Below are 21,567 nucleotides of genomic sequence, written 5' to 3' on the forward strand. Positions count from 1 at the left end.
AACACTTCCAATACGCCACTGTAATTAAAACGGAAGGGATCGTGATGGCCAATGACAGTATGGGTGGCTTAAACAATGGGATATAATGCTAGAGCGAGAGTTTGGATACAGTGAGATACGCAGCAATGAAATCGGACATGACACATTGGATGGTTCTTTCTTGCCATACTGCTGCCACCAAGGTCGTGGAGTGGTGAATTGCCGTCTCAATTCCCGGCCGGACAAATGGATGTTGTGGCGCCGGAAACTTCGGGATGTCAAGGTCCACTAACAACACCGCTACCATTCGCTCATTTATCGCACGAACATAATGCCACATGAGGGAAAGCTTGAGCACGTTGGAGTTCTCGATCAGCCACCCGGGGACTACCTACTCAGATTTGCGTCTTATATTATGTAAGAGTCTTCTAGATCCAGCCTGGTGATGGAATCGCTCTGATCATCTAGTCAAAGTCTACTAGTGATTTTGATTCGGCCATCATTCTGGATGACCTTGAATCAACAATTTGGATGCTCCCGAAAGACTTAGCTTAATTTGAATTCCTCATCTTCGAGCTGCATGAAGAAGTCATCATTAAACTATCGGTTAAAATCTGACACCGTCTCCGCCGGCACTAATGGCTCTCAAGAGGGCAGTTCTGCTAGTATATACTTCCACGACATCCTATATCTTAATAATTATGAACAAAAGTAGAAAGCACCTGGGTCAATAGAGGCCGTGGCTGTCGATATCCTATCTCTACTTGCCCGACATGACGGATGTTTGCAAACGAATATTGCATTGCGATTAATATAAAGCCCTTTAGCGATGATTCAGAGTCGAGCCAGCACTCAAGGATTCGTTGCCAGTTGCCTCTATAATCTTTCTAGTTGCTCAAGCCATACGAGAACACATTCTTGTTCGATTTGCAGCCGATAAAATGGATCCAAAAACTTCCTCATTGTATACCAGATTTGAACGCTACCGACATCGACTCCATTGACAAAATCCCTTTCATTCGTAAGTCTCACGTTGCCATCACTAGCCCCGGACGCCTCTAGTTCCTTCCGTCGCTGTTCCTCATGTTGCATTTTCTCCATACGCTCAGCACGTTCGCTAAAGCGGTCGGCGAAAAGGTCGAAATGGGGTCTGATTATGATGTGTATTTAACGAATTCCTCCATGCAATCCACGAGTCGATCCCTGTTTCCACTGGGCATGAGCCTGCTACCACCTTCTGTGGCATGGGCGTCGGTGAATGGCGTGTAGGCTTTTGGGATGGAACTCTGATTTGGGATAGTAAACATCTGCATCCAGCGACCTAGTATTCGAAGTGAGTTGACTGTGTTGAACGATTGGGATCCACCAGAAACTTGGGCGATTGCCAGAGTGCGGCCTTGAGTGGGCCGGATGCTGCCGGTGCTCAGCGGAATCCAGTCGATTTGGTTTTGAAGGCTGCAGTCTAGAAGAAACAAGGGTCAGTAACTCGTTCAAATCAATAGAAAGTAGATAACGCACAAGATTCCCATGCTGTTCTGGAGAGACCCAAATATGCCCGTCGCTCCATCTGCTCAGATATCTGAGCTCTTGAACCTTCGGGTGGTTGTGCTGCACGTCGTCCTTGACAGGCAGGCCCGCAGGATTGAAAACCCTCACGTCGCAACCAAGTCTGAATAATAAGCGTGCAGCTTCGAATGCGACAAGACGAGAATATGACCTACCCAATGTCAACGTTAGGGATTTCGCATGCTCTCTGAGATCTAATGCCGCGGCCGTATTTGCCTTGGTTTAAACCTCGAAGAAATACACACACCGGTTTCTCGTAGTTACTTCCATACAACACTAAGACCTTCAACTATCTCCCTGAGTCCACTTCAGCTCCTCTTCCACCATCTTCATGGCCGTGCTTAGCTCAAGCTGCGCGAATGGGCAAACTTGTCGTCCAAAAGAAATGGTCTGTATGTGCTCCGAATATCTGAGTCGTCTTCCACAGCAGGGATTGCAAGTGTGCGCCCAATATACGTCAAATCAGGTGCAATCTCCACGACCTCACGAGTTGCACTTGTATTATTCAGGTCACTATTTGACGTGAGTATTCCAATCGGGTTTGCTGCCATGGTGCTGAATTGATAGCGAAACGAGATGGAGCAATGCTGATTTGGGAGCCGAAGTGCAAGCGCACGCTGAGAGATTCTGACATTAGTACTCCCGGCGACCGTGAGACCTCGTAACGCGACGCAGTGGACGGGTGTTTATTTACACAAATACAGTAACATGGCAAATTTCATCCTTGTCTCTACTGATTGGTTGGTGGCCGGACACTGTGATGCGACCCATTAGCGGCAATTGTCATTTGCCGGCCCACGGATGTCATCGGCCACGGTCAGGGGTCGCCGCCGTTCAGGGGAAGCCAAATGCTAATTCTATCTGCCGCGGATTGTCACTCAAGGGTTTGGTTCTTTGATGGGACATGAGAACACTCATTCAAAACTGTCTGTTTTCGACCGAGCATGGATAGGATAATAACTCTTATAGTTATTTGGACTTTGAATTTCCGATTGCAATTGATTAGTCCGTGGTTCGACGTAAGAGTGCAGGCTTGTGGCGGCAGTTCTGTCGGATTTCCAGCGGGCTCGGACAGTTAATCTTACACGAATAGTGATTGCGAAGGTTTAACCGGTTTAACTTCACGGGGAACGACGCGCACCGAAGCACGAGTTGCCATGTTTATTACATTGGGGTAAGCAAACAGGTCACGGGAGGGCATAGGGAACTGGGAAATTTTACTCGTTTTGTATAGCTATATATCATAGAAATATATATCATAGCAAGGTTACTCTTCCACATGGTCTTCAGTTTCTTTAGCTTTGTTACCTACTGCGGGTAAATACAGCGGTCGCTGGACCTTTGTCTTAATTCCATGCGCTATCTGACTTGCTTACTGTAAGTATTTGAGGAAATTGTACTGCTTGGCATCCTCACGGTGTGGATAGCGACACTCTGTCGGTCACCTGCCACTATGGTACGTGTACATGACCTTTTTGTAGCTCGACTCGTGTGGCGTAGACCATTTGAGATCACAGTGAGGACATGGCTTTTGCTCGAATTCATGAGTGAATCTGATGAGGGTAAGGAAATTCTTCCTTGTCGTAAAGCCCTAAAGCATCCGCCGCAACCACGCTGAAGTTTGCACCCGTGTAACAGGGCTGGACTGGACTGGACTAGGACTGGACTGGACTAGGACTGGACTGGACTAGGACTGGACTGGACTAAGATCATGGTACAAGAATATATTCCGAGAATACAAGACTTCTTGACTGGTCTGGTAGCGAGGACGAGTCATTCCATTTGTAACTACCAGATCCTTATTCTATGCATAATACGTGCTCTAAGGTACGGCAAGGACAAAAACAAGCGTACTACATATAAAACAATCGTATTTGCATAAAACAAGCGCGTGCTATGCGCGCATCTCATGCCATGCAGCGTACTCTGCATGGCAGGGCACCAGGCTATTGTTACACAGGGGCTCTGGACTTGGTCAAGATATCAGGCACAAAACAAAATCCGATTAACTAAAGAACAAAATCTACAACAAGGGAGATATGGGATCCTTTATAGAAACCCATACTCTACAGGCAAGCCACGCGAGAATGAAAAGATCGGATAACGGGGTGCGGGAAGGAACGTGGGAAAGAACGGAAAGCGAAAAGGAACAGGAACACGAGAAGAGAGTGTCCTGAGCCAGGAAGCCGAAACAAAACCAGAATTCCGGCGAGGCCCCGATGCGGCTTATTGTGGAAATGTGTAGAACACTCTAGCCTACGATCGATTGCGGAATATTCTAGCAATGTGTAACGATGACGCAATTGGGTATTCATGGAATGTCAGGAAGATTCCAATGGTATGTCTAGAAGGTTCCACAAGACAAGGTCCCAAGTATATATAGAGGTCATAGGAACCTGTAGTTAATGAGTGTTCGTTTTGTGTGTGCTTTAATATAGTCATATATTTCAACACTTATGACAGCTATCGCATCGCTCGCCCTAGGCCCTGACAGCCCGCTTTCTCCTTCGCAAAGATTGTAAGTTGACAGTCTCGTGTAGACCTTGCCGGGATCGCAGCCGCGACACGTCTTTGGCTCGAACTTGTGAACCTCTCCGATGTGCATAAGGAGCTCGTTCTTGTTCGCAAAGGCCTCAGAGCATCCGTCGCAATCGCAGCTGAATTTGGCACCCGCTTCGTTTTCGGGATGGCCTTTGCAACAAGAGTCTCGTTACAGATGTGTTCATGCTCGGTAATAATGTCCCGTCTGATATGGCGGTACCGACACATCGGCGTCTTGCTGCATGGAATTCGGTGTGGGGTCGTCTCGCGAATTCCCTCTCACAGAGTGCTGTCCGATACCTTCCGTGTCATAAACCGGGGCGACGACGTCCTCCAAGTCGGAGTAGTCCTATGGGTTCTTCGTCTGAAAGATAGCGCACCTTACTAAACGTATTGTACTTGTAATGAGCTTACACGCTGTCGAGACGCTAACCTTTCGGTCATATCCTGACATTCCGCGAATGGCGTCTTCCCGTTCAGGTAGTTGGGCCACGTGCTTGCAAAACTGTGGTGGGAGACAATCTCTGAACTCGCATATGCGGACCCAAACTCGGATGCAGAGATTTGCACTTTTGTCTGTAGAGACTGATCCCATGCGCTGCTCCTCGAACAACGTCGCCGCACTGTCGAAGTCTATCTGTTGTCGATCGTTGCTATGCTAAGTGGCTTTCAAAAAGAGTTGCGAATTGAGGCGGTTCGATTTCGTTGGTATCTACACCTACATCTACACCTACTCTATTGAGAGCGTCTTCTCCGTCAAGCAGTCGCGGGTCGATCACTCTGACTGCACTCTTGCTCGGTGTCACAGGTATTGTAATTGGGGCAGAAGGATTGTTGGCGTTATCTACATTGCTCTATAGATACATGCAGCCCATTTTATAGTTTTGTCCCCTCGACCCCTCGGACCTTTGTCCTTATCAAACTTTATACAACAAACTCTATACAATGCATAGGCTATTCCTAATTTGTAATTCTTTATCACAACAACAGGGCTAGGCTGGACAAGGGCTGGACGACACTTCTGGACAAGGCACTGGGCAAGGCGCGGGACAAGATTATATTACTGGAAGACAAGATCTTTTCCCTTGGTCTGACGGCGAGGACAAACCCCTCCTTTAATATATCCGCCAGACCAGCGGGGACAAACAAGGGCAACCAAGAACAATTATTACAATGTAAAACACATGACAAACGCAAGACAAGCACAAGACAATAAAAGACAAGACAAGCGCAAGACAAGCACAAGACAAACGGAAGGAAAGTATTCCCGGACGTTAGTCCGAAATTCGTCCTTGACGACCCCCCAGGTTTCGCGCGACCATACTCGGTCGAAGATCACGAACGGCTCAAACGCTAGCAGCACGTTTGGAGGCACACACCTCCTCATGACCACTCTCTCGAGCAGGTTTGATACCGTGAAATCCTCCAAGCAGGCCATAACTTCCTCGACCCATTCTTCTCGATTCGACCAGGCCGGGACCAAGTCGGCAGCGTCGATTCTGAGCGGCAGCCAGGGTTGGTTCTTGGATTGGTCCAGTTTTATCTTTCTATACTCCCGGCTGCTACTCAAGAACCTCGCCACCGACGGGACCTCATCAACTGCAGACTGCGGCAGCGTTGGTACCTCACTCGTCCGCCAGGAACTGCGCGAGAGCTCAGCAAGATCACGGAGGGGTAAGATGCCCATCTGCAACACGTCCAGTTTATACTGGTCCGAAAGTATTGCAGACTCCACGATCTGCCGGGCCGCGTCGACGGGGCCGGCAGCAGTCCTCGAACCGGCAGCACCGCGAGGAGTCTCCTTCCGCGCCTTCTTCTCGAGATACTTGCGGCGCATGTACTCGGCGCGGTCGGCTGGCTGGCCATCGCGTCTGGGCTTTCCAGCCTTTCCCGGACGCACCGCTCGACCATGATAGGTCCTGAGATGTCGACTGAGTGCGGGCGCGTCCGAGAGCTCCAGAGCACACAAGCGCAAGACAACCACAAGACAAACGCAACACAAGACAATGTCCCGAGCTATTGTTCCATCACACTCGGATTGCCAGAATGAAGAGATATATTTGACCCAGCGCCTGCGATTTCCTTCCCTACTGGTTGTTCTTAATGTGACCCGACAAGAATTGAGATCACGTTCACCTCACTTGCAGACTTCTGGACCAACGGAGCGGTTTCGGTCTTGCTTGCACTGCTCCTCTTCGTTGTGTCTGGCTTTGCGGTCTTGATGAAAGGTGGAACGTTATTCTGAGCGCGCCGTCTCACTGTGTAACGGTACTCGAGTTGACTAGGGCTGGACTGGACTAAGACTAGACTGGACTAAAAGCTAAACGATATGTATTCCTTAATTCAAGTCTGTGTACTCGGCCTGGGAAACGAGGAACAAACCCCTCTATTTATGTTCCCAGGTCCTGCCTACAACCAAACGTGTACAGGGGCAAAGACTGACGAGTAAGCATATCATAGACCACAAAAAAAGACAACAATCAAGGTAAAGAGCGATAGAACGAACGTATCATATATCGTAAAACGACAAATAACAAATCACGTAGACAACTCACATCTCGCAACCAACCCACAACACAAACCACATTAAGCACCAATCACACAAACCCAAATTCACAAAATCACAAATGATAGATCGCAAGTCATATCTCTAACCGGAAATCCTTAACTCAACGACACCTTGCGCAGATAGTGCTCATGGCACTGGTGGTCATGTCAGGGAGTTCCGATGATCCGATCCTCTTAGAGCGGCAACGTTGCGGTCTTGCCAGTCTCGAATCTTCAGTGACCAGCCTCTTAATGAACTCCAGGGCCGACCACCCGCTAAAATTTAGTCCTAGCGATGCACAAATTCACCTTTTGCTCGATCATTTAAAACTCCCGCGGGGGCTACCCGCATATGCTGCGGCGAAGCCCGCTAGAAGGCGATGTTGGCATGGCCAAGTGTCTGGCGAATCTCATTGGTCGTGAGTCCGAGTGCTCTTGCTTGGGGCAGATGCGCTGCACCTGGCCCCGTCGAGTAGCATGCTTATACACCCGAATAAGGACCCCCATCTGGCCCACAGAATCGAGAAGCTGCTCGGTGGCCGCTGGATTTTCGGGTTCACACTCCTTGACTCCAGTGCAATAAAAGGCGGTACAATACTTGGCGGTCAGGAAACGTCCGGACAACCCTCCCATTCACCGTGTTTGCGGCGTGTTCGAGAACTTCGACGAAGAGTGTGAATCATGAGGAGGGAGACCGTACACAAGTGTCAGTATTGAGGATTATCCAAGGGTCGGAGATACAAATCAACGCGTTTCTGCCTTGGTGAACTCAATTGTGAAGCGCAGTAAATTCTCAATTTTGCTACGCCCTCCAGTAGCAGCTCCACATCCCTGTACTGTAGGCATTCCATTCCTTCGTAGCATTTTGATCGAGATGCTTCTCCGGCGCGGTATTCGAGGCTCGCAACAAGGACAACAGACATGGTCTGGCGAGAGTAATGTCCCAATTCCACGAGAATGGTTATGATTATAGTCAACCCAAACTCTTCCCATGCGTGAGACAATCATGACATTCAAGCAGACTAGTCGATTCCGTAAGCCTCTCGTGAGTCGGTTGTCTCTGACAGCATCGTCCATGAACGTCTGTAGGCCGCTGCCGTCATGTTTCGTGAGCTCATAGCCAGAGCTCTTGGGTACGCGAAAATCTCGCAATTGGCGATGATGCGGAACGCATGGATCACGATGTCGTCGTTAACAGCAGATTTACTGCTGCAGTCGGGACGTAACTTTCCGATAGGGCTGTCGAAGAAGCCCAAAACGTCGTCCCCATTGAAGGGTACGCTCAACGACTGCTTGAGAGAGTGTGTGCGGAATGCATTGAACCTCCTGCTGCTGAGCCCTCGTGCTGGGCGCACCATGTCCGAATTGCAACTGCTTGCCAGTGCGCATTGATGTCAATCGATCAACCTCAGAAGCTTCGATAATTTGTGCCAGCACGACGCGGCTTCCTTCTCGACTTCTTTCTCACAGCTAGTTCGAACTCGATGTCAGACGAATTGAAGTCATCCATGATCTGAACAGTGAGCTGGCGCAGCCAGAGACAATCGACAGCGTCGATTCAATAATGGATTACTACAGGAGTCAGATGTGGGAGAAGATAGAGGAGAGACGGACAGGACAGAGAGGGGTAAGAAACAGTTAAAATAAATATTAAAAATACAAATAAAAATCCGTCTAAAATAAAAGAAAATATTTGGGTTAACGAGCATCTCACGACCGAGCAGGAGGAGGTCGAGATTGCCAGATCAGTTTGGCGATATTTGCGTGCGCTAATCGAATACAACGCACGACGCGACGGGGCACTCGACAAACCTAAGATTCGAAGCACTCAAGACGTACGCCCGCGGCCGCCATGTCCCAACAGGCATTCATTGTCACTTGGATCGTAATATTCTGCGACCAATTTGACCGCAGCTCTTCTTTTGGCGATTAGACGTCGTCACATTGGACAGCTTTAGCTGGCCAAGTTACGTACGTGGAATTGTTGCGCCAAATTCCCAAGTAAGAATCCCTTTTCGCTCACTAACTTGTTATATCCATTGGACCTTCATGAGCTCATCGTCGGCCATTTGAATATTGGAAGCACCAGTTGCCAGGGCAGACCTATAATTGGAATTTAGAGTCATCGCGTCTCAGGACTTGTGTAGACTAATCAAAAACGTAGGACGAGCTCCTGCTGGCATTCCCCTAACCCATCCCCACAAGGGTTAATCGACAATTCCCTCGAAAAATATTCCCAAATTCAACTAATTTCAACGTGCTTCTAGTGTCTCAGGATTGCTTCCTCTTTGCAAGGACTACGAGATTATTATGGACTATAAACCGTTATTGGAGGCTCTCAGGATCATTTGCATGCCGCTGCCGGACGACACTGATGGCCGGTTTCATATCCGCGCCGGCAATCACCAGTATGACGGCCGATGTCTTACTTTAGCACTTCTTTACGAAGGCCGCTGCCCCGATTCCATAGCAGACGATCTGTGGAAATCTCTTGTCAAATCTGGCAGTCAAGTGGACTCAGTGAAAAAGGTCATAGTCGCTGAGAGTGTTTCGTCGCTTTGCAAAGTTAGCAGCGCTATTGGTAGAATTGCTCCGGCGGATGGTGGTACATGGCAGGCTGCGGCTGTTCGGTTCTCTAGCTCAGAAAGGCTAAGGGAGATAATGGTGGAATGGGTAGGATCGATATTTGAGCATATGCTGTTTCCGATTAGACGCGACGGGGCATTTCCGGAATCTTTGAGCTCTTCGCGCATGTCATCCTCAGCTGGAGCATCAAGTCTTAGGTCTCGAGTGAGTCTGCTACTAATTTAGCATTATGAGGTTTTAGCTAACAATCCGCATGACTAGATACTTGAAAGGGATGGTGTTGTTTCCCCGGTTGGCAGGGCAATTGACAGATCTGCACCCAAAGATCTACGACAATCTGGACTCGGTAGGGTAGATATCCTTGAAGTTGCCTACATTATGCATTTACTAGTGTCAAATTATTCGAGAATGCAAAGTTTGCTGTCCATGTTTGCCGGTACTAATGGGAAGACTAAGCTGGAAAGCCTGACAATAAACAGTCCTAGGAATATGTTCTGTACCGATCACTTCACTCACACACTATTTGATGAATTTGTTATTGGTGTTGAACACTTGAACGGAAAGTTTTGGCTACGTAAATTGATCCCACGAGCTGCACTGGGCAATATCGGCGTTTGTCAAAATGGAGAAGAGGTAATATTTGGCCATGGACCTTTGGGTTTGACAATTGATTTGCCTGACGGGGAGCTATTCAACATTCATTTGGCGATAGGTAGGGTTCTTCGCATGAGCGGGGTAGGTGAAATAATTAGTAAAATACTGAGGGAGGAAGAGAACTATAATGATGGGTACGTGATTGACGAGGCCTCCGATGCACGAATCTCGGGTTTTGCACTCAAAATGGCCCTAAACAGATTGCAAGAGAGTCAGTGGGATGAGTCATCACTTACTGACAGCAGGAACAAACAAAGGCAGGCTCAGGATGCGAGTGATTCAACAAACTCTGTCAGGGACCCGACCTGATCAGTACTACCGATCGTGTGGTCAGTTTCTGGCGCCCAATTCACATGAGATGCTTGCAATAGTAGTCCTAAATATAGACCCAACAGTTATACTATGCGGTTCTGCTGCCTGCTGTAGCACGTGAAGTAGCGTTGTTTGGGCTCAGTCGGCGAGAGACAATAAAGTTGATCAGGTCTGACTTGCCATTGAGAAATCGCACAAGTGCCCCGCAGATGTCTGGTTGGAGGTAAATATATTGCATTTACAACCGTGTTGTTTCTAGTTTGGTTGCTTCTATTCCTACACGCATTCTACTTTGGACACCGCATTAGTTTTGACAATACTACGCGTAAACCCCGAATCATGCCTATCAGTAGGAACTGATCAGATGACACTGAATCCGATGTTATTATAATTGCAGGATTTTCGAGACTAGCCGCATAACAGACTTCAATTATCCTAAGCGCGGCGCCGAGTAAGCAGACAGGGAGGACCGGAGCAGCATTATGACGAGGAACGAGGATGCAGTTGTGATAAGAGCGAATCTGCTTGTCGCACTATCTTTCTACACTGTAATACGAGATAACGCCCATGCTGATTGCGAGATGGTTTACGAGCTTCGTCTGGGCACGTGGGAGGCTTACGCGTGGTAGCGAATCAAACCGATCGAAATTGCAAGACCGTAAAACAATCATTCGCACTGTGGGGCTTCGGTGTCTTGGTCAATGATTGAGCAAATTCTCGGCGTCAAATGTTTCTGACGTCGCTGTAGATGACGACGCGGTCTGGTACTCGCAACCTCATTCCGTTGCGTGCATCTCAAACTCAACGGCCGTTCCAAACAGAATTTCTCTTTCGTTCGACGACTGTTGCTTCCTTTTCATCATTAGATAGCTCCTCCGACTGGCATTCCGGACCTGTGACAAGGGCGGGATGCTGTGCCACGATAATTTGCGCTGGCGTTATCCGACGGCCGCTGTCCTTATCTCGTCTCGGCGAGACCTTAGCCCAATATATCTTATGGTGCGGGTGCCTTCACGGGCCGGCTCTGAACTAGTACTCTGCGAAGCTTGGCGGAGGGAGCGCGCATCGGATGGACGATATTGTCATACCAATCATGGCAAACGAACCAGCAACCAAAAGCTATGCAACTATCGCATGCTGAACTCATTTGTTAAAAAATTTGTACCATAGAGTCTACTATACGGCTTCGTCTTTACCCATGAGATGTATGCATGGTTCATGTCATTGTAGGTAGACTGATTTTCGACTATGGAAGGCGCCTAAGTGCTCCACATCTTGTCTGGGTCCGATAATAAATAGGTTTGCCTAGGTTTGCCACTGTGTTTGAGGAATAGTGGTCGACGGCCGGGCTGACATGGTTGTGGCTGACTGACGATCTCGTTTCGTCTTGGCTTGCATGGCCGGTCTGTGCTCGTCCGTGCCCGTCTGCCCTGCGCAATAGGTTCGGTCGGGCCACACTATATTGTCAAAGACACACCTTAGGACACTGTGGTATTGGACGAGTAAAGATCCAAATCCTCACAGACGCGCGGACAAGTGTCAGCATACATGACGTAAAGCTTTTTTCAGAAAAATGCTAATTTTAAAGCTATGCTAAACTAACCGCATAGCAGCACCCTGCACGTGGCTTCAGTTAGGAGGTCAGCACTCAGCAGTGGTCCGGGGACCTATTAAACGCAGGCCGTTAACGCCATATATTCATTTATTGGGCAAGCTGCAATTAAATTGACATGCCCTTATCAGTAGTAATTAAGGTAAGGGCAAGGGTTTGTTTAACGTCCACATCCACCCGCACTGCTTGTGGTCTAAGCGACAGTGTAGATAGCGGCACTGCAGCAGCTGCACCTTATCGCTCACGCCAACCCAATGCCAAGATGCCACCATATCGTGCTCGATAACAGTGTCGTCGGGGAAGTTTCACAGTGGCGCGGAAAAGCAGAACTTGCACACGGTTAACTTTTGCACCTCACAACTCAAACCGGAATGACAGGTAACTCTATCTGCTCGCTTGCAGCACACGGCACTCGTATACGAGCCGTCCCTCCCGCCTCCCTTTTGACCCCATGCGGTGCATAGTCTCGGCTCCTAATGACTCAATAGAGAGCATGCTAAGAGGAGCTTCGCGAAATCCGATTGTTGGACAGAATGACTGAGCTCGTGGAGGTGACTCAGACTATGCCACCGCGGATGACAGTCTCCACACCCGGCCGTAATAAATCGAACGGGAAGTTTGAGACACGGCTCGAGTTCAGAGAAGAACCATTTAGCTGACCATACTATCTCGACGAAGCTAGCCGTTTTCCTCAGTTGGACACGGACCAGCGTCTATTGGCCCGCGCAGATAGCCAAGAGTTTGGGTGATAATCGTACGTGAACAGCTTCGTAGTGTAGTATTCCATGCCAGTTGGTTCTACACAACAATACCATGGCGTCAAAGCGCAATATGCAGAAGCCGTCACACTTGGCACGATGATACAACGCGAATGATTGCTCCTTATCGCGAACATGAGATACCCGGGGGTGGGCAAAGTCCACATGACCAATACTGCAGTCCGCATTATGGACCATATATATATCTACTTGCTGTCACACGCTCTTGACGGCCGGAACGACATTGGTTAGGCACACTTCTAGGAGGTCTACGACTGCAGGTAATACTGGTAAGCTTCTAATATGTAGTATTTTGGTACCGGCTATATATTAATCTCTCGTTAAGAAATAATGGTACGCAAGTCAGCTTCCAGGTACTCCGAGGAACTAGAGGAGAAAACAACAGTTGTCAAGTCTCCCGAAAGCTCAAATGGATCGGAGAAGGGCGTTCATGTTACCGAAAAGTCCCTCGACAACAAGTTGAGAATCATCGATCGCATCAAGGACAAGAACACCCATGGCGAGGAGGATACTTCCAACATTGTTGATCCCGTCGCCGAATTCATGTACGAGAAGGTCGCATCAATGACCCTTGAGCAAGGACTTGAGATTCTTGTGGAAGGAGTCGACTACCACGACGATGATGTCAACTTCCCCGCCGTGACACTTGCAAAAATTAAGGGATTGATTGCAGGAGAGGGTCGCGACGAGGATCCCGACAGCTATGAGATTGAGGTCAAGGTCGAGGCAGCCATGATCAAGTACCACTCTCCTTATCCTGAAGTCCGCGCGGTTTGTGACCCTTTTGATGACCCAACCATTCCTGTCGAGACCATCCGCGCATACGTTCTTGGAGTCATCTGGGTTCTCATCGGCTCCTTCGTCAACACGTTTTTCAACCAGAGACAACCTACCTTACGAGTTCAGTCCACTGTTATCCAGCTTCTACTCTACCCATGTGGCAAGCTTGCGGAACACCTTCCAGACTGGGGTTTCAACTTCCGTGGCACGCGTTATAGCATAAACCCCGGGCCCTGGACCCACAAGGAGCAAATGCTCGCTACAGTCATGGTGAACATTGCTGCGACCACCTCGAATTGGATGGGCTACGTCCTGACGATGAAGCTGGATATATTCTTCGGCATGAAGTACATCGACTTTGGATTCATCTTTCTGATGAACTTCTCGACGTTGTTCTTTGGATTTGGTCTAGCCGGAATGCTGCGCAAGTGGGTTATTTATCCAGTAAAAGCCGTGTGGCCCACTATTCTGCCAACCTTGGCATTGAATCGTGCGCTGCTTGTGCCGGAGCAGAAGACGTCCGTCTATGGATGGAGCATCACCAAGTATAAATTTTTCTTCGTCTGTCTCATTGCCTCGTTTTTCTATTTCTTCTTTCCGACATACATTTTCAAGGCAATCAGTACATTCAACTGGATGACATGGATTGCGCCCCAAAACAAAAACTTGGCTATTATCACGGGATCCTTTCTGGGGCTTGGCTTTAACCCAATCAGCACGTTCGATTGGGCGGTCATCAACTATTCTTCTCCGCTTGTCGTGCCATTCTTCTCTCTGATGAATCGATATATTGGAATGTTAGCCAGCGCTTTTCTCATCATTGGCATGTACTGGACGAACTATAAGTGGACCGCTTATCTCCCCATCAACTCCAACGATGTCTTCGATAGTAACGGCGAGGAATACAATATCTCGCGTGTTCTCAACAACAATCTGATCGACGTCGAAGGTTATCTGAACTACTCTCCGCCATATATCTCTATTGGCAATCTGATTTCGACTGGTGCCGGTTTCGCTATCTACACCCTCTGCTTCACTTACATTGTTCTGACCGAACGTCGTCTCATCTGGCAAGCAGCAAAGGGTCTGTGGCTGTCAATCCGACACCCCAAACGGTCCAACCTGACGAGTTTTGACGATCCCATCTCGATGCTCATGAAGAAGTATCCTGAGGTCCCGGACTGGTGGTACGCCGTCGTGTTTGTAATCTCCCTCGCGTTTGGTATCGTTGCCGTGACTGTCTATCCTACCCAAACGCCAGTATGGGGCATTGCCGTGACTATTTTGCTCAGCATCGCAATGGTCGTGCCTAGCGCCTTAATTTACGCCGTGACGGGTTACCAACTCATGATGAGTAACCTTGCCGTCATCATTACCGGTTATATACTTCCCGGAAATGCTATGGCAAACATGATCTGCCGAGTCTATGGTTACAATATCGACGAACAAGCCGAGGACTTCATCACGGACCTGAAGATGGGACACTACGCCAAACTCCCACCACGCGCTTTATTCCGTGCACAGATGTTGGCCACCTTGATCCAAACGTTTGTGACCATAGGCGCGAACGAGTTCCTCATTTCCTCGGTTACGAACGTCTGCGCCGTGACGCAACCCGATAGATTCGTTTGCACCTTCCCAAGGTCACTTTATGCGGACACGATCATGTTCGGTCTTGTCGGTCCTGAGCGCATGTTCAATGCTCTGTACCCCGCGCTCAAATACTGTTTCCTCATCGGCTTCGTTGCCGCGTTCCCTTGCTGGCTCGCGCGAATGTACTTCCCCCGCTATTTGAAATACGCCCACCCCGTCCTATTCCTCAATGGCGTCAGCAGATGGGGCTCGACGTACAACCTCTCCTACTACACCCCTGGCCTTTTTGCCGGATGGGCGTTCATGTGGCATATCAAGCGACATTATCTAGGCTGGTGGGTGAGGTATAACTATCTCCTGACGGCGGGCTTGTCCGCTGGCGCAGCGTTTGGCGGAATATTTATCTTCTTGACGTTGCAGTACACGAAGACGAATCTGAAGTGGTGGGGCAACACAGTGTTTTCAGCGGGAGTGGATTTCAAAAGAGCTGCATCCCTGTACGACATTCCGGAGGGTGGATTTGGCGTGAAAATTGGAGAGTTTCAGTAGAGAGTGGGCGCGGCATCTGTTTGAATTCCTAATGGTATTTGGGTGGTTGGTATTCTGAACTTTGTCGAGCGGTTATTGGTCAACTTGCTCGTGAATGAAGCGCTGTTGTTATAGTAGAAAGATTGTAAAATAAATTTGTACAAAGACAATAAAAGCAGTTCACTGTTTCCACCTCCCGGCATGTCCCATATAGTTCTGCACCTTCTTTGTTTTTGGAACTTGTCATCCTAGATTCAAACTCACAACTTATTCTACCGCCTTGCAAATGAGTATGTCCGACTCAGTCCCGGCTTGACGGTATTACCGTATTAGCACGTACTTTACGCCTTTGTTTCAAACTGACCGACTTTCGGAATAAGCTCACACTGGCTGCCTTCTCGACAGACGCTCTTCGCGCTCCTGCCAATGATCCCAATGATCCATACTACTGGGAGTTCTCAAACCCATGCGAAGTTTACTAGGATTAAGGCTGTCACTAAGTTATGCGGATCACGATTGGATCTAAACCTATTTTTCCAGAATAAATTCAATTGTACTTAAGCGCATACAACCAGACGAAAGCTCTGTCGTTTCACTGCAAACATCAGACTGCATAGATTGGAAGCACCATTTTGCCAATTTAATTCGTTCGTTTCCTACATACCCGATTTTTTATTGTTACTGCAAACATAACTGTCCGCGACTATTCAAATATTTCCACTTAGCATTAATGGCCACCAACGCTAGTTCCAGTATATTAATTACTTTGGCAAGTTGCTTATTGGATATCGTATTTGGGGCAATCGAAGCAATTACTAAGTCCAGTTCAAGACAAATTAATGCTGACAGTCTTGGTCTGGGTGTAGTCATCAAGTGAGGCCTTTCCTAACTCACGACCAAAGCCAGACTCTCCATATCCTCCAAACGGTAGGGCTGGATTAAAAGCGTTGTAGCAGTTAATCCAGACGCTACCGGCCCGCAGCTTGTTCGAGAATTCCATGGCAGTGTTCAGCGATCGAGTGTGCACAGCGGATGCAAGGCCATACTTGGTGGCATTGCCCTTCCCGATGGCATCTTCAACGTCCTTGAATTTGGAAATAGCACATACAGGGCCAAATATCTCCTCCTGCATAATGCGCATGTCCTCAGTAACGTTAGAAAATACGGTAGGCTTAATGAAGTAGCCCTCGGAGCCATGGCGTTCACCACCAATCTCAAGGCGAGCACCCTCACTCTTGCCTAGCTCGATGTAGGACATGACGCGATTATACTGCGCCTCGGAGACCTGGGGGCCTTGGGAAGATGCCTCGTCGAATGGGTTGCCCAAAACAATGGCCTGGGCTCGTTTCTTAAAAGCCTCGACGACCTTGTCATAGATGCTCGCCTGGACATAAATGCGAGACCCAGCGCTACAGCACTGGCCGGAGTTGTAGAATATACCAGCGTTAACCCATTCGACTGCACGGCCGATATCGGCATCTTTGCAAATGATGTGAGGCGACTTGCCACCAAGTTCCAGTGAGATTTTTTTCAAGTTGGACTCTGCAGCCGCCTTCATGATCTGTCGTCCGACGACTGTAGAGCCGGTGAAGGAGACCTTCTGGATCTTCATATGAGAAGCAATGGCGGCGCCAGCGGTTTTACCGAATCCTTTGATTGTTAGCCAATATCGTGCGTTCAATGTGATGGTTGAGTGAATCTACCGGACAGGATGTTAATGACCCCAGGAGGAAATCCAGCCTCCTGGCAAAGCCTAGCAGCGTACAATGCACTCAATGGAGTCCGATCAGCAGTCTTTAAAACGAGAGTGTTGCCACACGCAATGGCGGGTGCGATCTTGATCAAACAATTGAGCAACGGGAAGTTCCATGGGATGATCATTCCGCAGACACCGATGGGCTCCTGCTTCGTGAAGTTGAAGGACCCGGGTGAAGTCTCGATGACCTTGCCATGGATCTTGTCAGCCCAGCCACCGTAGTATCGGAGGAAGCCCATGCACGAGTAAACATCGCCCTTGGCTTGCTGAAAAACTTTGCCGTTGTCAAAAGATTCAATGGAGGCGAGCGTGGTCATGTTTTCTTCGAGGAGGTCCGCCAGTTTGAGAAGCAAGTGGCCACGCTCGCCAGAGGACATCCTCGACCACGATCCGTCATAAAATGCGGCTTCAGCGGCATCGACGGCGATGTCAACATCTGCGGCAGTGGCCTCGTGAACTTCTCCGACAACTTTGCCGGTTCTAATGCAGTTAGTTCAGATCCAAGTGCGTCCAGTCAAACAGAACGGACATACGTAGGGTTGACAACCTCAAATGTCTTTCTCTCCTTGCCGGGGACGAACTCGCCGTTGATGAACAGACCAAGAGGCTGCTCGTACTCTAAACCATTAGGAAGCTTGAATTTCTGAGAAAGTGAGAGAGGCGCAGAAGCTGGCATTGTAGAAGCTCAGTACTTTGTTCGTCGGGAAGTATCACCAGTTGAGTGCTGGAGACGGGAAGCGCAGCACAAAAGAGGCTATATTATATAGGTGATGCATAAGGTTGCAAGGGCACGCGAAACAGCTTTATCAGACACGCGATGTTGACATGGGCTGGTGAGACTTGACAACGTTGATCTGAGCCAATGGACTATCACCCGCGTGAACTACCCATAGTGCCACGTGCTAACAGACCACAGTTTTTGCTGAACATCGTCCGTTATTAACCGATGCCATGGCCAAATATTATGTCACTGAGAATGCCAGTTGTTAGCTACACGCAAATGTTAGTGATGGACATCGATGTTAGCCGCCGCAAGCCGTTTGGTCTCTTATTGACAGTGTCCTCGGTCCAAGATTGTGTTTCCACGGTTACGTATAGTCTTATTCACTACATGAAACGAGCCGCATGCTGGTTTCCTTCTTTGAGTACATGTAGGTCGAGCGTATGCGTGGCAGTTCGTTGTGCGAAGAAAGGATTCGCATTCCCACAAACAACTCTTTGTATTTGTCCATTATTTCCTGTTAGAGCTTAACCCAACTGAGCGGGATCTGCCGCTTACTCCCAACGCCTTACTCCATCGTCAGCCCGAGCGGCTCTAATAAAGTTTAGATCTCGTTGATCGGCAATTTATGCTGAGATAGAGTTTGCCGGAATCTCATCTTGTCACGGCTCCGCTACCCGGTCTCACGAATTTGCATTCTGCCCCCCCCCCCCCCCCCCCCCCCCCCCCCCCCATACTCACATGACTTCCAGATTGCGTCAATCGAGCTGTTCAGGATCAATGGCGAAAGCCCTGACCGAGGAAATTTGCGCGCCGCATAAATGGTCGGCAAACGCATACAACCAAAAGCTCGTGGCGGCAGGAACAAGGGTTACAGTTCAATTTGCGGTGGGATTCAGGAGCCATACATTTCATACATTTCATAGACTACATGTAGGCATCTAAGCATAGCTTAGAGCTGACCTTAGTCACCTTACTAAATTCAGTACCGTTACAACCGAGTGGATCAAAATTCAAAACTTGGTACCGAGACAAACAGATAATTTAATAACCATCTAAATGATCTGTCTGAATGTTTTCCTTTTCGAAGGCTCCATTCCAGCTGCCTCGGCTTCTGCCGCAACTTGCTCTTCCGCCAACGCCAAGTTCTTGTTCTCGCGGATCAGACAAAAGCGCATAGCCAGCGCACAAAGCATACAAACAACTGCCATGCAAGAAATAGTAATCCCACCTGTGATATATCTTGGTCCGTCTGATGATGGATACAGGTACGAGCCATATATATTCGATGAGTTGCTGAAAACATTGCAAATAGCCAACGCAATTGATCGCTTCGCTGCTGGCCGCGGCATGCTGTTCGCTACCCAAGCGAGAATGATTTGCACACCAGGGAAGGCACCGATAGGCATCAAAAACATTGCGAAGAAGCGTACTGCATTGTTAGTGGTACTAATGACGAGGATATTGCCTAAAAGTGCTATCGCCATGGCACTGATTATGTGGAATGTCCTCTCGTTCGTCCGGGAAGCATGATACGATATCAGGAACCCAAATATGAACGCGACGAACCACACCGGGACAGTCAACAGCAGTGTAACGGTGCTGCTATATCCAAGGGTCTTCACAATCGTTGGAAAGAAGTAAGAGAAGGTCTGCGTGAGCGTATTGGCATGCAGCATAAGTCCGAAGAGATAGACCTTGTAATCCTTTAAGGCAAGCACCGCCGCCTCTTTAACTCCGATCGAATAGTTGTCATCGACTTCTCCTATATCCGCAGAAAGACACCAAACTGCGTAGCCCTTCTCTTCCTCAGTTAACCATTTGGTTGAGTTGGGATAGTCGGGCAAGACCGCAATTGCCAGCAAGGAGATGACAACAGTAGCAATACCCTCGATAATAAAGAGCCAACGCCATCCAGAAATTCCAGCAGCATTGTGCAGATTACCAAGCACACCGGCAGCAATGAGACCGCCAAACATATTTCCAAGCTGACTGCCTCCATAGAAGAGCGCAAATCGATGTGCAATCTCAGCACGAGTGTACCACGACGAAAGAAGCATCATAATGCCCGGAAAAAAAGGTGCCTCAACAAATCCAAGAAAGAACCGGCAAACCAGAATGCCGGGAAAGTTAGAAGTCGTGGCTTGCAGGCCAGAGATGAGACCCCAGATCAGCATGCATATTCCGAGATACATAGATGGTCGTGTACGGACAAGAAAGATGTTGGACGGGATCTGCATTAGGAGATATCCGACAAACAATATAGAAGTAGCAATATTGAACTCATTTCCTACCAGCCCTAAATCTTCTTCGAGAGTGCCCAATCGTGCTTGGCTAAGGTTGCTTCGGTCAAGATAGTTGAGCAAGTACATGACAACAATGACTGGCAAGATGTGAAGATCGAGCTTGCGCAACAATTTCCGACGAGACTTGCGGTGCCATTCTTCGCTGCGCTCGTTGAATCCAAAGCGCTCATTCAGTTCTGGATCGCCGATAATCCTAACGGGAAGGTTTTCTAAGTTCTCGTCCTCGGCTTTTTCCAGTACTAGAACTGGAACAATGTTAGAATTGTCTAAGCGGGCTGATACAGGAATTTCTTTGTCGGCAGTCATTCTCTTCGTGTCTTTATAGGGAGTAGTGATGTTCAACAAAATAGCATTTCAAGGTGCGATTGGACCGATATATACTGGTCAAATGCGTGGAGACACGAACAGAAGAGGAGTAAACCCAAATTGGCCAAGCTGAACTAAGCTACCCCACCCTCGTTCGAGACCCATTGACAGTTTAGCTAGAGTCATGGCACACCATAAAATACTAGCCGCGACAGAGCATAGTGACTACTGCGTCCTCTATTCAAGGAGGATCCGACAGTCCGTGAACGATTCAATATTCCTAGTCGGAAAAGACTCCGCGGCTTAGTACTAAGTTTTTAACTGACTCCTGCTATTTTACCCCGCACGGGGTAAAGTATCCCCTGCTCAAGAAAATGAAAACGGCGGCGGCTCCCTCGGAGAAGTCTCCGAGTCGACGGAAAGGTGGCTGATGTGACTGCACAACGTTTACCCGGCACGAATCAAATACACGGTCTATACTGACATCGTCAGGGCCAATCTGGTTGGTTGTCAGAAAGACACAGTACAACTGTTATTAGGAACAGACGCATTCGTGAGTTTTTGATCGTACTGTTTGTAGGGCTGTGACGGATGGGCGGATATGGCGGATCTCGAATAAATATCCGCCGCATTTTAAATTGGCGGATATGGATGTCAAATAAAAAATTTCCTAATTAGGAAAGATCGACGTGGAGTATTTAATGTCAGGTCCAAGGTTCACAGTATTGTAGCGGAGAAGTGTATATTCCGGGAACGCTTAGAGTTCCGCGAGGATATATTATATAATGTCCGAATGAGTTAGCTATGGATTTCGAGGTTTGTATTCGAGATTTGAAAAACTGGATTAATTCTTCGGAATTTAGGAACCAGGTAAGACTAGTAATATTGACTAAGCGTGCCTCAATACAGAATGAATAAGACAAAGTAGGAAGTGCGAATGATGCAAGGGGATGTTAAACGTGTGCGGCTCAGGCAGAATATTTCACATTCTTGTCGCGCGC

The 21,567-nt window shown here is 48.4% G+C and overlaps 7 protein-coding genes across 7 annotated transcripts; 2 read left to right on the forward strand and 5 right to left on the reverse strand.

Annotated features, from left to right (window-relative positions):
* Positions 1–692: 692 nt before the first annotated feature.
* On the reverse strand, positions 693–2,096 carry POJ06DRAFT_288798 (arsenic resistance protein ArsH; the record flags this gene model as incomplete). Its single annotated transcript, XM_056190306.1, has 5 exons — positions 693–1,441; positions 1,494–1,696; positions 1,791–1,834; positions 1,870–1,885; positions 1,915–2,096. The coding sequence occupies 5 exons, from the start codon at positions 2,094–2,096 to the stop codon at positions 1,134–1,136; spliced, it is 753 nt and encodes a 250-aa protein (XP_056045417.1). The 3' UTR covers positions 693–1,133.
* Positions 2,097–5,254: 3,158 nt separating this feature from the next.
* Positions 5,255–5,923, reverse strand: POJ06DRAFT_266578 (uncharacterized protein; the record flags this gene model as incomplete). The annotated part of the gene is made up of 1 exon (XM_056189163.1): positions 5,255–5,923. The coding sequence occupies one exon, from the start codon at positions 5,921–5,923 to the stop codon at positions 5,255–5,257; it is 669 nt and encodes a 222-aa protein (XP_056045418.1).
* A 1,732-nt stretch (positions 5,924–7,655) lies between these two features.
* Positions 7,656–7,991, reverse strand: POJ06DRAFT_266579 (uncharacterized protein; the record flags this gene model as incomplete). The annotated part of the gene is made up of 1 exon (XM_056189164.1): positions 7,656–7,991. One exon carries the CDS (start codon positions 7,989–7,991, stop codon positions 7,656–7,658), a length of 336 nt encoding a protein of 111 aa, XP_056045419.1.
* Positions 7,992–8,943: 952 nt separating this feature from the next.
* On the forward strand, positions 8,944–10,182 carry POJ06DRAFT_236611 (uncharacterized protein; the record flags this gene model as incomplete). The annotated part of the gene is made up of 2 exons (XM_056185908.1): positions 8,944–9,423; positions 9,481–10,182. The coding sequence occupies 2 exons, from the start codon at positions 8,944–8,946 to the stop codon at positions 10,180–10,182; spliced, it is 1,182 nt and encodes a 393-aa protein (XP_056045420.1).
* Positions 10,183–12,906: 2,724 nt separating this feature from the next.
* On the forward strand, positions 12,907–15,655 carry POJ06DRAFT_220182 (OPT oligopeptide transporter protein-domain-containing protein; the record flags this gene model as incomplete). The annotated part of the gene is made up of 1 exon (XM_056185604.1): positions 12,907–15,655. The coding sequence occupies one exon, from the start codon at positions 12,907–12,909 to the stop codon at positions 15,496–15,498; it is 2,592 nt and encodes an 863-aa protein (XP_056045421.1). The 3' UTR covers positions 15,499–15,655.
* A 591-nt stretch (positions 15,656–16,246) lies between these two features.
* POJ06DRAFT_207443 (aldehyde dehydrogenase domain-containing protein) lies at positions 16,247–17,909 on the reverse strand (the record flags this gene model as incomplete). Its single annotated transcript, XM_056185386.1, has 3 exons — positions 16,247–17,127; positions 17,181–17,713; positions 17,767–17,909. 3 exons carry the CDS (start codon positions 17,907–17,909, stop codon positions 16,304–16,306), a joined length of 1,500 nt encoding a protein of 499 aa, XP_056045422.1. The 3' UTR covers positions 16,247–16,303.
* Positions 17,910–19,009: 1,100 nt separating this feature from the next.
* Positions 19,010–20,566, reverse strand: POJ06DRAFT_236614 (major facilitator superfamily domain-containing protein; the record flags this gene model as incomplete). The annotated part of the gene is made up of 1 exon (XM_056185909.1): positions 19,010–20,566. One exon carries the CDS (start codon positions 20,564–20,566, stop codon positions 19,010–19,012), a length of 1,557 nt encoding a protein of 518 aa, XP_056045423.1.
* Between the last annotated feature and the right edge of the window lie 1,001 nt (positions 20,567–21,567).

Source organism: Lipomyces tetrasporus, assembly GCF_029532465.1.
Source record: "Lipomyces tetrasporus strain NRRL Y-64009 chromosome Unknown POJ06scaffold_3, whole genome shotgun sequence".
Taxonomy (NCBI): Eukaryota; Fungi; Ascomycota; class Lipomycetes; order Lipomycetales; family Lipomycetaceae; genus Lipomyces; species Lipomyces tetrasporus.